The sequence below is a fragment of the Mandrillus leucophaeus genome, unplaced genomic scaffold (assembly GCF_000951045.1).
Source record: "Mandrillus leucophaeus isolate KB7577 unplaced genomic scaffold, Mleu.le_1.0 Scaffold56, whole genome shotgun sequence".
Taxonomy (NCBI): domain Eukaryota; kingdom Metazoa; phylum Chordata; class Mammalia; order Primates; family Cercopithecidae; genus Mandrillus; species Mandrillus leucophaeus.
Window position 1 is genome coordinate 1,854,771 of NW_012106030.1, and position 18,085 is coordinate 1,872,855.

At 42.4% G+C, this 18,085-nt stretch overlaps 1 protein-coding gene across 1 annotated transcript in view; it reads right to left on the reverse strand.

Annotated features, from left to right (window-relative positions):
• Positions 1-6,807: 6,807 nt before the first annotated feature.
• MBOAT1 (membrane bound O-acyltransferase domain containing 1) overlaps positions 6,808-18,085 on the reverse strand; it is a 136,722-nt gene continuing 125,444 nt past the window's right edge. The window contains exons 11-13 of the mRNA XM_011998162.1: positions 17,337-17,469; positions 14,427-14,578; positions 6,808-6,934 (exon numbers count right to left, since the gene is read on the reverse strand). Of these exons, the coding sequence (XP_011853552.1) occupies positions 6,808-6,934; positions 14,427-14,578; positions 17,337-17,469 (412 nt within the window). The remainder of the gene's footprint in view (positions 6,935-14,426; positions 14,579-17,336; positions 17,470-18,085) is intronic.

Sequence of the window (18,085 nt, forward strand, 5' to 3'; positions counted from 1 at the left end):
AACTTGCTGACACCTTGATCTCAGACTTCTAACCTCCAGAACCATGAGACAATATGCTTCTGTGGTTTAAGCCATGCGGCCTGTGGTACTTGGTTATGGCAGGGCTAGCCAGTTCATCGGGAGAAGCATAGATGAATACATTCTTGGTTATACAGACAATGAAACACTGCATAGTCTCTAATGGAACCACTAACTACCAAAAGCTGTAAAAGATGAAAGTCCAGTATGGACTCCCAGGAAATAGAGAACTCTTAGGAACTTCGTTCCAACATGCTGGACTTACCCAACCCGAATCCTAGCCAGAGAGCTTGATGGAGCACCACAGTGAAGGGAAAGCCCGGATTTTAAGGGACTAGGAAATAGACAGCCATTAGCTCATTTTTACTAGGGCCGTTTCTAGTCCTGGTCAGTAAATGCAGGGGCCAGAACACCAAACTCAACCCACCTGTCCAAGACGGCCCCTTTTCATTATCCCAGAGAAAATCCTGCCGTGGCTAATGGAATTCATTCATTCCCTCATTTGTTCAACTAACATTGATCCAATACCCTTTTGAGTCAGAGCCTTGCCAGGTGTGAAGAAATGAGTTGTCAGGCACCTGGCAGTCTGGTTGGGGAAGGACAAATGACGCCAAGCTAATCACAACACAAGGTATTATTGGGGATCTATGAGCAGAAGCTAGAAGTGAGAAGGACTTCAGAGAAAAAATAGCATCTTGTACTGCACATTTTCTCTGTCTAAAAGGCCTTCTGCCCTTTTTGCTTTGGGAAGTGCCTATTCAAAAAATGTTGTTCTTTTAGGCAGCAGAACTTAAAGGTACAAAGGCGCCGAGTCACAAACTCTGGCTGCACATGGAACAGCTGCCCGCCTGAAAGGAGGGCCAGGAGCCCAGGTTGGTGAGGGTGGAAGAGAAGGGCATGGGTTTTATGGTGTAGACAGCAGGAGCCGGCAGGAGTTTTGATGAAGAGTGGCATCCTGAAGGGCTCACCAGGAAGAGTCCCAGGCAGCAGCATGAAGGACTGGAGGGAAGAGGTTACCATTGACCATGCAGAAAACTTGTACCAGCATCTGGTGGCTTTTCCAGGCCAGCGGACACAGAGACAGTTGCGACCTGGGACTGCAGCTGGAAATGCTGAAAGGTCATTTTGCCTGTCAAGCAGACAATAGACCGAAAGAAGGCCAAGGATGAATGGACGATTGATTGTAGCCAGCAACTGCTTAGACAGTGTAAATTTTAATGCCAAAAGTGCTTATCCCGTATGAATTTTCTTTGTTTGAGAACAAAAGGGGCCATTAGATCCTGAGGGCCATGTGGATACAGAAAGGCTTTTTTCCAGAAAATTGTTCCCAATCTGCCTCCACAGGTTGGATCAGCAGTTACAATAAAACTGTCTGTGAGGCTGCGTAACATCGGAGGCCAACCCACACTCAGAGAGTGCAGACTTACAGGTCCCTAGGACACATCTGCCTCACCTGGACCCTCATTTTCAGGCCTAAGGAGGGTGTTCTCATCTGAGAAAATGTCCCAGCAAAGACAGAGGGCTCCTCTGAGACCCACTGTGCTGGGTGTTTTTTAGAGAACGCATGTCTATTTTTGGGAAGTACACCCTAGTGGGTCAAGAGAAGGCGCTTCCACCCTCATCTCTGCTACAGAAGTGATCTATGATGCCTGGAGCAACACATTAACCCACCCACCCACCTTGAGCCTGTTTCCTCAAATGTAAAGAATAAGATCAAGACAGTACTTCCCAAACCCGGCTGTACATCAGAATTTGTGGGAAACTCGTTAGGAATACTGATTCCCGGGCATGGCTTCGGACCGACTGAATCCGAATATCTGGGGAGTGGGACCCAGGAGTCTGTTTGTAATCAAATATCTGTGAAGGCATCTGTTACCTGCATATCCCTAAGGTCTACTGCTTTATATGCCCTTGGATTTAGAAATTCAAATAATGGAGAACATAGCTCCATTCCCCAACTCCACGGCTAGTATTTTGTATTTCTGGAGATTGATTCTTGAGGGAGGCTTAGGTTACTGCTAGGCATATCCTAGTCTGTTCTCTTCGCTCCTCCCAATGCCAGCCTAAACTGGAAACAGGTTTTGTTCTCTTTTTAAAGATGAAATGTGTCTCTAGCTATGTTAGCAGAGGAGAACATTACCTAAGAGTCCAGGAATTCTCCACCTTCCTATTCTTAAAGATCTCCCCGACCAGGCCACCCACTGGGAATTTCCTTTCTCCTCAGGCCCCAATTTTCTGCCATCTCTTTATTCCACTGAGTAGTCTCTGCCCAATTTCCCCAAAGTTTACGCATACCAGCTACTTAAAGTCTAGGCCAAACTTTGCATATCTCAAAATGCATTAAAACAACCATGTTAAAAGGTCTTTCAGGAACACAAAGCAATCACAGATGTTCCAAAATACCTTCTTTTTGAAGTAAACAATCTAGCTAGGCTCTCACCTCCCCATTCCACCAGGATATAATCACCCTTAACCACTGGGAAGAAGGTTATGGTAACACGACCATTATCCCACGTTGGTATCAATCTCACCGTTCCCCTGAGAAAAGGGAATGGTGACTATCAGCAACTTAACAGCAAATCGATCTCCCCACTCCTTGCGTGTTTAGCAAGCTTCCCAAGTGACAAGGCCAGCTGGTCTGCATTAGGAAACCACTAGACCAGGTGAGTGCTGGAGTTACTTCCAGCTTTAAAACTCTGTCTCTTTGAAAATGAACGTGCTCTGCACCAGGCGGTGAGATGGACTCTGGAGTCAGCCAAACCAGGATTCCAACCTCAGCTCCTCCACTAACTAGCTGGGTGACTGTCGGCAAGTTACTTGCTACTTGCTTTCCACATTTGCAAAAGAGAATACTGCCAAGTTCACAGACTGTGTTAGGAATGCATGTGAAAGTAGCTGTCAATAACTGTTAGTTTTCTTTGTCTTAGCACAAAGTAAGTAGTGTCAGATAATTTTAGGGCATTAGACAAAGCTCACGTGGGCTGCACCTTCTCTAAGCAAATACCTTCCCTCTGAAGCTTCATGAAGTCTTTCACTAAGCCTGCAAACTTCACTAAAGGTCCCTCAGGAGGGGGACTGGCCACCCTACTACCCCTATGGGCAACCATGAGAGTTCAGTCTGCTCCATTGGGTAGCTACTGCATTGATTGGCATTGACATGTTGCAAGCTCAATACCCAATTTCAGGACAAGGGCAAGTTTAAACTTCACCTGGACATGAGGCTAGGCAGCAGTGATGCTGCTGTCCTGGGTAATTCTCAACACTGTAAAATGAGATCACTCTAAGAAAACAAGGATCAGCCAATAGATCACTTTATAACTTCTGAATGCTGGAATTCTCCTGGGCACTCCTACTGCGCACTTCTCTGGATCATGTCTTTCTGGGCATACTGTGAACTCTCCAAGAGCAGAGAATGGGGGTTTTCAGCATCTTTTACCTGCAGTGCCTCACAGAGTGCCAGGCCCACACCAGACATGACACATTTGATAAATAAGTGAATGCATTAATTAATGGATGGGTGGACCAGAGGGGTTCAGACTATGTAAACTGGCTGTCTGAGTGATTATATCACATAATGTGCTTTCAGAATTCCCCAAAAACACAAGCCTTTATTTCAGAAACTAATTCTGAAAAGCAGAAACGATGTTTCCCAGTGTAAAAGTGACTCAATCAAAACTGTCAAGTGCAATGATGCATTAAACTAATCCATTCAATCCCTCATTCATTCAACAAACACTTAGTGAATCTTCATTACAGGACAGGCACTATGCCAAATGCCAGAGACAAGAAGAGAAAAAACATGTGGTCCCTGGAGAAACCAGGCATCAATCACTTTCTTTAAGCTTCCTGTGTGGTTCCAATGTGCAGTGGGAGTTGAGAAGGACCACCTGAGAGCCTGCAGAGTAACGGAAGGACACACACCACACCAGTTCTGGGGGCCACCTAACTCCTCTGTTCTTCTTCCAGTTTTCTCCTCCTGCCTTTTTCTCTCTTAGCCAGTCAGAATCTCAAACTGAATTATTTATTGCTTTTTGCAACCACTGAATAATATCTGAATAATATTCTTGCTCCATATAGTTACCTTCAAAGTACGAAAAAAATAGAATATTTTAGATTTGGCTTTTTCAAAAACAAAACCAGAAAGTGTATTTATTTTCAACTGAAAACTCACAATCCAATAAGTATTTATTAAATGCATCTCATATTTAGGACAACTTGGAAATCTAAGGTAATAAAAACAGTCCCAACCTCCTGTCTAAATGTTGGTCCTCAATTGAAATCTTTTTCTATGGGTAAGTGGTTTTCAGAAGAAGAAGGATGCTAATCAGTCTCCTATGTGTTGTTCTTTTTATACAGAATAAAGCCTCATGTTTGTGTCCCAGAGCCTACCACCAAGTCTAACATATAGCATCCATAAGCTCAACTCCTAGAGGTTTGACTTCTCCTCATTCCATAAGGAGTAATCAATTCTGGGCAGTCACTAGTGGGACCAATGGCCTCAGTTTGCCCAGGACTGAAGGCTTGAGAGAGTCCTTGGTAAACCAGGGCAGCTGGTCACTGAAGCAGACACCCCTCCTCTCATTACCAAGTTCTTCTTTCAGACATGAGGATACTTATATTACATACAGTGAAACCTGGTCATCAATCACATTGTAAATTCAAAGACTTCACTGTAATATGAATATTCTACATGTCCATATTATTACTACACACCAATGGTAATATTTACCATTTCTGCTAGTTTATAAGATGTACATTTTTCTTGGTCTTGTACCTCAAGCTATTCCTGGTGGAGACAAACTCTGATAGATTTTAGGTACCTACAACCCCTTCCCCTACCCACTATCTAAGATTCTTCCTGAGACAGGAAGCTTGTACCTCAAGCTATTCCTGGTGGAGACAAACTCTGATAGATTTTAGGTACCTACAGCCCCTTCCCCTACCCACTATCTAAGATTCTTCCTGAGATAGCAAAGTTGGGTTGCCCCAAGATTTCCTTGTTAAAGTGGGATGAGACTCATGCACTAGCTCACATCTACTACTTCTTAACTTTCACTATCCCAAATAAGGACTAGAGTTTGGGTTCTAGTACTCGCCCCCAGCACCAGGACTGTATGCATGCTTAAGAGGGACAGGCACATCACATTCACATCTCACTATCCTAAGAGAAACACCAGTAGGACACCTTATGGAAAGACTCACAGCTGGTGGTCTTCATAGGACCTTCTGGGACACAAATCTCAGCTCTACCACTAATGCTGTGATCTTACGGCAGCTGGCAAAAGTCTCTGTGATTCTCAGTACCCTCATCTGTGAAAGGGGGTAAAATCCTACCTGCAAAGTTGGGAATAAAGATCTGAAACTATACCAAAACACAAGACACCCAAGGGCCTGAAATATACAGTAAAACCTTAAGTTGGTGCACATTTGTTAAAACACACACACACACACACACACACATACACATACACACACACACAGGCTTCTGAACATCAAGTCTCTATTCACAGACAAAAAGCAATTCTTCCCATCAGAAACATTTCCTTTATATGGGAACATACTGTTTATTCAATAAGAAACTAATGTTTTATCATTGGATTTGAATAAATTTTCTCCTCCCAAGCAACCTGATTGAGAGTACACCATTGCAGCATATATTGTATTATTATCATCATTATTATTTTTCACAACATTTAATATCATGTTTCCTTCTCTCACATGGAATATTACCCAATAGAAGTCTCCAAAAGGGGCCATAGCACATTCATAACAAAGATAGAAAAGACAAATTTCAACATCTGCTTTCCAATATGATGATTCAACTAGAACAAAGCTGAATTTCTCAGCCATGAAACTGAAAAAATGAAAATCAGCCCATGCGTACATCACGGCCAGCCATGATCATTAACACCTCCATGAAATGAGGGGAGAAGAGAGAAACAACTGCTTCTTCTTACCAAACTTCTACATAACTTTAAATTACTTTTTAAAAAATTCCTAAAAGGCATTCTGCTGCCTCATGAACATTTGGGTGTTTCTCAAGGCCATCCCCGGGCAGGCAGGCAGCGCCTGTGAACTGGAAAACATTCGGGAAACAGCAACCCCCCTTCAGCTCCACGTACAGGAAACTTTCTGATTTTCAGTCTTGGCTCAGGTCAGAAGAAAAAGGGGAAAGGTTACATTCCTGGAAAAAAAAATGCAGCCTATTTGAGGGCATGTCTGACTTTCAGTCCATGCACTAGTCCTCTTGACTCGTAGAGTTTTCAGTGCCCTGAAACCATGATCCCTCCGCCTCCATGGTCCTCTGAGTGTAGTTATTATGTCTGCAAACCAGTAACGTCACAAGTCAAAGGATCTGGGGCTTCCCAGGGAACCACCATGTCTGAGTATATTCTCATTTGAGAAACCTGTGTCAAGTCTTCTCAGCACTCGCCTTCTAATTTTTGGAGCCAATGCCTGGGTTCCAGCATCCAGGTCACCGTAGCTGGAAATCATGCTGGAAGGGCAAAAAGCCAGCATCCCAGAATGGACTGTCTCTGCAGCTCTGGCACATTCTCCACACACTGCCGCACCACTCAAATGTCCTATAAAATATTAAAACCAATAACCTGGACATGGCCGATTTATCCGTACAAAAAGGCTTTATAAAAATACTCCCTGCACTTTAAAAAAGAACAAAATAAAGATGCATGTAAACATCGCCTCTAAGTCACCGGAGGAACCCTTGAGCCTTGTCATCTCATCTTTCGAACGTTCTGCAGTTCTGCTTGTCCGCTTCTCTTGGAGGTATCAATCTGTTTTTCTCTTATTGATAGAGTTCACAGTCTGAGGCCACCTTTGCATATGAGCTTGTGGTTTCATTGGCAGAAATAGTATTATCAGGAGACTTATGATATGCAAATAAAAGTACATGGACCTGGGAATAAAAATACACGAAAATTATATTTCAAATAAGGATGTAGACGGGAAACATCACCTAATTACATCAACTACAGTATGGCAAGTGAGAGCACCGCTTTTGGCAGTAGGAAACCTGTCTGCACTCAGGCTTCCCTTGATTCACTCCACAGATAACTCCCTTTGGTAGGTGAGTGGGTCACGGATAGACTGAAACCACAAAACTGGGCAGGGCAAACCAACTGGCTCATCTGTGGATATATATGGTACTGTCCCATTGACATAACAGGCCAACCAAGAGAATTAACCCCACAACAGCCGGACACCCCCAATATTCAAAGTTTAAGGACTCCTAAGACCAAATTCAAACCCAGTATTGTCATATGATACTTAATGACATTTCAGCCAATGAGGGACCACATTAATGATGACAGCCCCGTAACATTATAACAGAACTGAAAAATTCCTATCACCTAGTGACGTCGTAGCCATTGCAACGTCATAGGCAACGCATTGCTCACGTGTTTGTGGTGATGCTGGTGTAAACAGTACCACACTGCCGGTTGAATAAAAGTCTAGCACATACTATCACGTACAATACATAGTACTTGATAATGACAGTGAATGATTCTGTAACTGGTTTATATATTTACAATACTATACTTTCCCCTGTTATTTTGGAGTATACTCCTTCTACTTATTAAGAAATAAAGTTAACTGTAAAACAGCCTCAGGCAGGTTCTTCAGGAGGGATTCCAGAGGCACTGTTATCACAGGAGATGACAGCTCCATGCGTGTTATTGCCTCTGAAGACCTCCCGCAATGGGACAAGATGTGGAGGTGGACCACAATGATACTGATGATCCTGATCTTATGCAGCCTAGGCTGATGTGTGTTTGTGTCTTAATTTTTTTAACAAAAAAGGTTTCAAAAGTAAAAAACAAAATAGAAAATAGCTTACAAAAAACATAAAGAAAAATGTTTGTATACCTGTACCATGTTTGTTGTTGTTGTTTCTTTTTTTGTTTGTTTATTTTTGAGATGGAGTTTTGCTCTTGTTGCCCACGTTGGAGTGCAATAGCATGATCTCAGCTCACCACAATCTCCAACTCCCAGGTTCAAACGATTCTCCTGCCTCAGCCTCCCAAGTAGCTGGGACTACATGAGCCACCACACCCGGCCAATTTTGTATTCTTAGTAGAGACAGGGTTTCTCCATGTTGGTCAGGCTGGTCTCAAACTCCCAACCTCAGGTGATGCACCTACCTCAGCCTCCCAAACTGCTAGGATTGCAGGCATGAGCCACCATGCCCGGCCACCATGTTTGTTTTAACCAAGGTGTTTTATTACAAAAGAGTCCGTTTTCAAAACGTTTAAAGTTTATAAAGTTAAAAAAGTGACAGTAAGCTAAGGTCACTTTATTATTGAGGAAAAGTTTTCTTAATAAATTTAGTACAGACTAAGTGTATGGTGTTTCTAAAGTCTACAGTAGTGTACAGTGATGTCCTAGGCCTTCACACTCACTCACCACTCACTCACTGACTCACCCAGAGCAACTTCCAGTCCTGCAAGCTCCATTCATGGTAATACAGGTGTATCCTTTTTTATCTTTGCCAGATTTTTACTGTACCTTCTCTATGTTTAGATACACAAATACTTACCATTGTGTTTAAATTGCCTACAGTATTCAGTATGGTAACATACTGCACCAGTTTGCAGCCGATGAACAATAGGATATCCCATATAGCCTCAGTGTATAGTAGACTATACTATCTAGGTTTGTGCAAGTACACACTATGCTGTTCAAACAACAATTAAATTGCCTAACAATGCATTTCGCAGAACATATCCCTGTTGGTAAGCAACATATGACTGTATCCTATTCCCTAAACACAATGCAACTAATACTTTAACCCATTGCTCTACTCAAGTATAAAAGGTTCTTCTGTTGTGTCTTATGAGCTAGAAGAATCCTGATTTTGAAAATCCAGTCCATAACCCTAAAAATAACTCTCATCTAAACTAATAAGAAAACAAGTTTTGCTTTTGATGTTTGTGGATTTCTATTGCAAAGCGTAGTATTCAGCAGTATGTACAACGTAGATATGCAATAAATATCGAGCATATCAATACATGCAAGTAATTAGAAACAGCTGCATTGGCACAACTGTTCTAGATCCATTTGGAAAGGTTCAACTTATATTTTCCCTAATGCTTTTTGAAGAAAGGAAAATAACGCTGGGGAAGGAGGAAAGCACAGTTGATTTATGCATCATTCCCCAACTTCTGTGATTATAAGGTCAGGCACATTAGAATCAGAAAACTCGCATATGCCCCTAAACTTCTCCATCCTTTAGCAGGAGGAATGCCTCCCCGACAGTATTTACAGAATAGTGAAGAGCTCGTACAGAAGCGAACATACATGCATTCATTTATTCTTTCAATAAGCATTTACTGCTTAGGATATGCAAAACAATAAACTGGATCTACAAAAAGGCACCAGCCTCCACCCCTTCCCATGTGGGAATGGAAACAAGACAAGTACATGATTAACAGCTGTTTAACCAGGGAAGGGGTAAGCAGCCACAGCAAGTGACCATCTAATTTACTGTCTAAACCAAGACATTAATGAGAGTGGAAAAAGTGCTCCACAGATAAACACGCTGGTTTAACAGGTATAGACTGGGATTCTCACGGGCACACCTTAGCCACAGATAACTCCAGCTTTCAAAATCTGCACATCCAAAATATGTTATACTTTGTTCTTGAGCTTTGCCTTAATCTTTCATATGTGGCCAAATCTACACTGGGACAATTATGTTAGGTAAAATACAGCTACTTTGAGCATCAAGTGGAAAACACCTAGTGAGGTTTAGTAACCTCTTCTGACATTTCATATTTCTCTAAAATTTGAAGGAATATTTCATCTTTCTATTATAGAAAGACTAAACTAACATTTATTGATCATGTCAGGTACTGACCTAAGGACCCAGATGTAAAGATGAATTAGGCGGGGTTCCTGCTCTCAAAGAGTTTGCCATCTACGAAAGTTTCTATGCAAATTCTAATGTTCTGGCCAGGTGCAGTGGCTCAGGCCTGTAATCCCAGCACTTTGGGAGGCCAAGGTGGGTAGAATGCTTGAGCCCAAGAGTTTGAGAACAGCCTGGGCAACATGGCAAAACCCCATCTCTACAAAAATAAAAAATATTAGGCAAGTGCGGTGGCACATGACTGTAATCCCAGCTACTCAGGAGGCTGAGGTGGGAGGCTGAGGTGGGAGGATCACCTGAACCAGGAGGCAGAGGCGGGAGCAAGCTGAGATCACAATCACGCCACTGCGCTCCAGCCTCGGCAACAGAGGAGAACCCCAACTCAAAAAACAAAAAGAGAAACAAATTCTAACGTTATTACCCACTGAATTTAAGAAAGAGTTATCCAATTAAAGACAAAATGATGTATGTGAATTTGCTTTTCAAAATGATTTCATCGAAAGGTTCGTTCATAATATATTTGAGTATTCACTTGGGCTCATTTACAACTTAAAGAAGTTAGACTGAGCACTCTAAGGCTGAGATCTGAAGCCACTCTCGACTGAATACTGACTAGACTGACTAGACTTAACAATGAAGTACAAGCGAAATTTCAACGTTAAGCAATGAGGATCTACTGAGAAAAGGGTTTGCAAACATCTGTGGTTTACTGCTGGCTACTGAATTTAGCCAAAGGGGAGGAACAGATCTGGAACACAACCAGGCCTGCCATCACTAAAAAACTATGCAATTTTCTTTCTTGTCCAAATTCAGGGATTTTCTTAAAAGATTATGAAAACACTGTTTGAGGTGTAATCAATCTGGAATAGCCGCTGGCAACATGTGGCTGTTAAAATTCTAATTAATCAAAATTCAATAAAACTGAAAATTCAGTTCCTCCGTCCAACTAGCTGCATTTCAAATGCTCACTGGCCACACATGTTGGGTGGCCAGCATCTCAGACGGCACAGATGTAGAGTATTTCTGTCATCATAGAAACTTCTTTTTTTTTTTTTTTGAGATGGAGTCTCACTCTGTCACTTAGGTTGGAGTGCAGTGGTGTGATCTCAGCTCACTGCAATTTCCACCTGCTGGGTTCAAGCAATTTTCCTGCCTCAGCCTCCTTAGTAGATGGGACTACAGGCACATGCCAACATGCCCGGCTAATTTTTTGTATAATTAGTAGAGACGAGATTTCACCATTCTGGCCAGGCTGGTCTCAAACTCCTGACCTCATGATCCGCCCGCCTTGGCCTCCCACAGTGCTGGGATTACAGACGTGACCCACCATGCCCAGCCATCATAGAAACTTCTATTGGACAGAGCTGATCTAGATAGGAAACTTAAATTATATAAATAACTAGAAATCAGAAAATACACTAGGCTGGATCATTTAAAATAGGCCTACTTGACCCAAAAAATGTCAACTCCTGTTTCATCCTAAACAAAGACGTTTAAAAAAAATATTCTGGGTTGTTTTTAAAAATAAGCAAAAAGCTACTTGATAATTTAATTCTGCCCCTTGAGTTCCTGCCTAAGCCCAGGAATTGTTGTTTTAGTTGGCTAAATGCAATATTGTCACTAACAAATCACTTATGATGATCCCCAAGCAGTAGTTTGCATCCAAAATAACTTCTCCTAAAGAAATTTTTAGGAACTCCACTACTGATATTGCTATTAAGGGAACGCTGAGTCTGCAACTCGGGTTTAACATTTAGCTGCTGTGTAAATTTTGTTACTCACCTTCTCTGAGCCTCCACTTCCTCATGTGATAAACAGGGACACTGATACCTACCCCCTGCTCTCCTCAGCTCAGCTCACCTCCCTCCACCTTGGATTCTATGTTCTACCTACATTCACGTTTCCCTGGTCTTCAGTGCATGCAGCGTCATGCTACACTATGGGAGGCTACATAACGGGGCTTTTCCAGGCGGTTTCCAAGTCTGGAGCACTGCCCACAATGCTCACACACACTGAGCCTGCTTCACTCCCACCGCACAACCTCCAGCACTGAGCTCAAAAAGATGTCCCCAATGCCTAGGCTGAGGCAGATTCCTGTTACATACTCTCTTAAAACTCTATATCATTCACTAAAAGTACGATCTCAGCATGTATTTATACATTTGTCAATTACTACCTGTCTTTCCCATCAAGCTATCACCCCAGTGAGAGCAGAAATGATTTCTATATTTTGCTTTCCATTCTAGCCCCACATTCTAGCACAATGCCTAGCACACTACAGGTATTACATGATACTGAGTGGAATACAGGCACTTCTGCTATAACATGATCAATACATTCCTTAAAAATCTCTTATGAGGCAATATCAGGGGCTTAGAATACCAGGGCTTACAGGGGGAAAAAAAAATCATGTTAGAAATACATAACTCAAAACCTAGGAGGACTCTGTAACAAAAACAGAGCTCTAAAGGAAACAATTTGGACAGCCCCTGCAGACAGCTCAATGGTGCCAAAGGCTGCTTCTGGGCATGTTAAAAATGCAGAAGACAAAAGGGCAAATGTTGGCTTAAGGGCACTGACAAATAGGAATGAAATTGGAGCTGGAAGCACGTGGGGCAGCCCTAGGTGGGCACAAGGAGGCAGAAGCAGTCAGAATGCCAGCTTGGGGGTGCGCCTCTCTGAGGAGGGAGTCCCAGTGAAGGGGGCTCCTGTTTGAGGTGTCATCAATCTGGAATAGCCGCTGGCAACACATGACTGTTAAAATTCTAATTAATTACAATTCAATAAAATTGAAAATTTGGTTCCTCTGCGCCACTAGCTGCATTTCAAATGCTCAATGGCCACATATATTGGGTTTCTCAGTTCCATTTTCTTCATCCAGGACTGAAATGACTCCTACCTCTCTAGCAGCTGAACTGATGGCTTCTTTTTGACAGAAGCTTATAATTCTCTTCCCACTCTTCTGACACCCCTTTGCATAGAAAAATTTGGGTATAAACCAGCACAGCTTCCATGTTATATTGACATAACTTCTTATCACCCAACTAGAAGTATAAAAGCATATATTGTAACAGCATGGACGTCACTGATCAGTGTTCTATGGTTCCCTCAACCTTCTCTTTCTATAGCCTCAAATAAATCATCCCACTTACAGATACTTATACACATACTGAGTAGTAAAAACTTCTTCAATCCCTTCATGACCCCTCCATCAGCTATACGGAATTCCCAACTTAAGAAGAAGGTGTGTTTGTACTGTTTATTTCTAAGTCACCTTTTTTTTTTTCTTTTTTTTCTGAGACGGAGTCTTGCTGTCTCCCAGGGCTGGAGTGCAGTGGTGCGATCTGGGCTCACTACAAGCTCCACCTCCCGGGTTTACACCATTCTCCTGCCTCAGCCTCCTGAGTAGCTGGGACTACAGGCGCCTGCCACCACGCCCGGCTAATTTTTCATATTTTTAGTAGAGACGGGGTTTCACTATGTTAGCCTGGATGGTCTCGATCTCCTGACCTCGTGATCCGCCCATCTGGGCCTCCCAAAGTGCTGGGATTACAGGCGTGAGCCACCACACCCGGCCTCTAAGTCACTTTTTAAAAACTGATACGATGTTCCAAAGTTAACCTAGAAAAGCCCGTGCAACTCATTAAATCATGCAAGGTAGCATTTATTAGGTACAGATTATATGCCAGATACTGGCCTGAGACCTCTGCACATTTACCTCATTAATTCTAACACCCAGCACTAATGATGGTGCTCTCAGGTGAATTCTCAGCCTCATTTTCCAGGTGAGAAAACATAGGTAAAAGAGGTTAACAACTTGCCAGAGGTCACATACCATCAGTTCACAAGAGCATGTGCTCAACCACTTCACAACCGTGGAGAAACACAACTCATCACACATAACTGTGCAAGAATGAAAGCCAGTAATTAGTTCACCGGAGCACAGGTGTTTGACGATAAGGGTTGGTCTGTGGTGCAAGCCTCCTCCTCCTCCAGCCTCAATTCCACATACGCCCCTCCAACACATGCTACTGGCCGCATAAATCCCCCACCAGCCTCACCAGGGAGCCCTTCTGCACACCACTCGATCAGGCAATGCCAGCCTCAGCCACACCCCAACTCCTGCCTCCATTTCTGTCCTGCTCTCAGACACCTCATAGTCCCCAATACAGCCTACCTCCTATCCCCCAGGAGGAAGAGCTAAGGGCAGCAAATTCACCCTCTGAGTTTTTTTTTTTAATCAGGGTCCATCGCTTCAAAATATACTGCCATGAGAGGGCCCCTGAGTGACATTCTGAATGGCTTAACGGATTCCTGTCAAAAGTGCTCGTATGTATTAGAATTTGTACACTGGCATCTCCAGGACAGCCACTTCCTTTTAAAGCTTCTATGGACATTTCCTACACTGAAGCCCCCGTTCGAAGTGTTTAGGACTGCTTCATTCAATGTACTGCCTCCTAAGTCAAACACAGTGAAAATAGAGTCATTTACTAGATGGCAACTGAGAACAATGGAAACTTACTTGTATAAGCTGATGGTCGGTTCAACTGCCAACATCACGAAGGGCGCTACCGTGTAAGAGACAGCCAGCTGAGTGACGGCCCAGGTGCCTGCATCATACACAGCCTTGAGAGCTCTTGAAGAAAGGAAGTCATGTCTGTAGTTGTTCCTGACCTGCAAGCCAACACAAGCAACTGCAGTGAGGAGCGGGTAAAAAACAAATGACGACTTCCACTCTGCGCGTGCAGGTAGTATGCCACAGGAACACAGGCTACAGAAGACAACCAACATCTGAGTTGTATTCTCAGCTACAAATACCATCAGGACCCCTTGTTTTTATTTTTATTTATTTATTTATTTTTAAGACAGAGTCTTGCTCTGTCACCCAGGCTGAAGTGCAACGATACAATCATAGCTAACTGCAGCTTCAAACTCCTGGGCTCAAATGATCCTCCCACCTCAGCCTCCCAAGTAGCTGAGACTGCAGGCACATGCCACCATGCCCAGCTAGTTTTTAAAAAAAAATTTGCAGAGATGTGGGTCTCGCTTTGCTGCCTAGGCTGGTCTTGAACGCCTGGGCTCAAGCAATCCTCCTGCCTCAGCCTCCCAAAGTGCTGGGATTACAGGTGTGAGCCACGGTGCCTGGCCAACTTTTCTTATTAAAATAGTAATAATAATAATACGTGTTCACTATAGAAAAATGGTCAAACAACTAAGCAAACAAAAAAAAATTTTCTTTCTCTTTTAACACCTCCCAAAGGAAAGCATCACTTAAAAACTTGGCGCAGAGCCATCCAAGCTTTTTCTATTCATATGCATCCATGTTAATATTGTTACTGGCACCAATATAATTTCTAGCTCATTTTTTCATTTAGTAATATATCATACACTTTTTTCCGTGTCAGTAAATATTAATCTCTAATATAATTTTAAGTTAATCTGGAAGAGTTAGCTTGTCTTTCCATCCCATTTTGCTATTATAAACAATTCTGTGATGCATATCCTTGTAAATAAATCTCTGCCCTGTTTCCTAGTTACTTCCTTCAGGTAATGATAACACAAATAATATTACTATTACTAACAATACAAGCAGCTACCATTTACTGGGTGCTTACTCTGTGCCAAGCCTGTGTTAATGCTTTGCATGACTCATCTCTGGTTGATTCTCTCATCAAGCTTAATATGTTAGCATCACCATTCCCATTTTACAGATAAAGAAACTGAGACTTAGGTAAAGAGACAATTCTTTGAAATGGAAAATGCTAGGTCAAAGGATACACTCCTTTGTAGGTCTTCTGACACATGTGACTAGATCTGGCTCTAGAAAGACCCCCAGTTTCCAGATTCAGGTCAAAGGCAGAGCTGGAAACAATGGCTGGGCAATAGGCAGGTCAGCCTCAAAGCAGAAGACGCATCAGTGCCCAAGGCTGCCTGTCAGCCCTAAGTTCCTCAGGACAGAGACCAGGGTCCATCCATCGAGCAATGTTGCACGTCAGGTGTGAGATTTTACTGGGTAACTTCTAGGGCCCAAAGACACTTCATGACTGTTGAGTTCAATCTCCTTCTAGACAAAATAAAAACACTGTTCTATCAACTCTCTCCTCTCTATCCCCTACATAATTTGTTTGCGAATAGTGTTTCCAGGCCATCCAAAAGAAAAGCTCTACACAAATCTGAGCCTTTACGCCAGTTGAGACCATAGCGTAAAAGACACCTGAGGGAATAATCCTCTGGATAGATTAGCAAACAGAATTCTGAGTTTTATTTCTTAATCTGGCCTGACCACTTGTTCTTTTCTTTTATAATCTAAATAGTTACATGAACAGGAGAGAAGAAAAAGTCTCCCCTGTTTTCTATGTACAAATATGTATAATATGCACTTAATTTCAAAAGTATACTAGCCAGCATGAACAGTAATTCACTTTGTTCATATATATATATTCCAGCACACCTGTGTCTGACTAAAATAAGAGATCCTCAGGGGAGGGACTCTTGTCTTGTTCACTGCAGTAGCCCAGCACCTAAATCACTGACTAGCACATAGTAGGGCTCCTGAAACCTTCACAGGATAAAATGAATTAAACGGTGAGTGGATAGCTATGTGGGGGCTCCTGAATTCACATCCAAAATATGGCTCAACCAATGTCAATAAAAACTCTTGGCATCAGAAATAAGGAAGGCCACAATCACAATCAAAGATTAAAATAAAATTAAATACAAAACTCCTGTATTTGGCAACGAAAGCACTGAATCACAATTACTTCTATGCATGCTCGTCTTCTTCTTGGAGGAAAGTGTTATTCTTTATTATCGTGCTGTACAACAAGCATATTGCAGAACAATCTAGAGAAACTACAGGCTCCTGAAAAAACCTAGAGAAGCGAATTTACAAAATTCACAAACACAAACTAAGCTAACTGCGTTGGGCATGTGAACACACGACGTTAGATTAATCTCCGACAGACTCACTTCCTGTGGCCGCTATCTCATTGACTGCTCAAGAGACTTTGTGAGTTATCTCTAGGCTCAGAGTAATGAAATGAGAAATTAAGCAAAGTATAAGCAAATTGAAGTCCTATGGTTCCTACGTTAATTAATCATCATCATCATCTGTACTTAGTAGACTGTATATGTTCACAGACTTTAATGATTAAAAATGTTTTCATCTCTTCGGGTACTAAACGTTGTCCCTACAATTCCTTTTGTTTCGCAAACTACGAACATAAAATGGTTAACCATTTTTGTAATGACTCCGGGTTCCTACATATTCAAGTATTTCTCTAATGGGAAGACTCTTGCATACTGTTTGATTTTTCAAAACATCGCTCCCATGTTCACATCCCACCCCCAATCCTACTAGGACCCAACAGATAACAAACACGCAGGCATCAGATTGCTGAGGGGAAAGACCCTAGGCCTAAAGGATGCTTACCGCTCTAGCTGCTAATGTGACAAGAATTCCAGTTAAGAAGGTAAAATAGTATCCGGGGTAGACACCATGCCACAAAGCAGAGAGGATGAAGGTTAGCACCGTGGGGTACCATGGAACCCGTTCATAGCACACGCTGCGAAGACAGGAAGGAACAAGACACAGGTGAAACATACCAGAAACTTCTAACTACAGCTGTTGTTTCTTGGATAAGACTATGCAGAAATCATCTGGTCCATTACTGATGCGATGCCTCCCTAACCGTCTTCAGGGACTTGCAGTGCAATCCAAGCAGCCTGGACTACTCTGATTTCCTTAAGCATTACCAGATAGGTAACTCACAGCTCAGCCTTTTGAAGGGATGTTATACATTTTTAATTTCCATAGACTAAATGATCTGGACCCATCACACTACATCTGTTACATCTGTTACAGGTCTGAGTGATCACTTTCCACCCAGCAGGAGTTCCTGCCTTACAGATGCTTACTCCACCAATGGCCTCATTTACTGGGGGTGCTTAAGTAAGTGCCATTGTCAGTAACAATTTTGGAATCAGGGTCTTTAGAAATGAATATCCTTATTTAGTAAAAATTAATTTACCTTTCCCACCAGGCTCCTATGCCATCTAACCTAATCAGCATCATCACCCTGTTCATCTCTTTTGGCAATGACTCCATTACAAAATCAATATGTCGGTTATGTGACCTCTTCAGGTCTCCCAGTGTCTATCAGACTTCAATCCATGAATCTG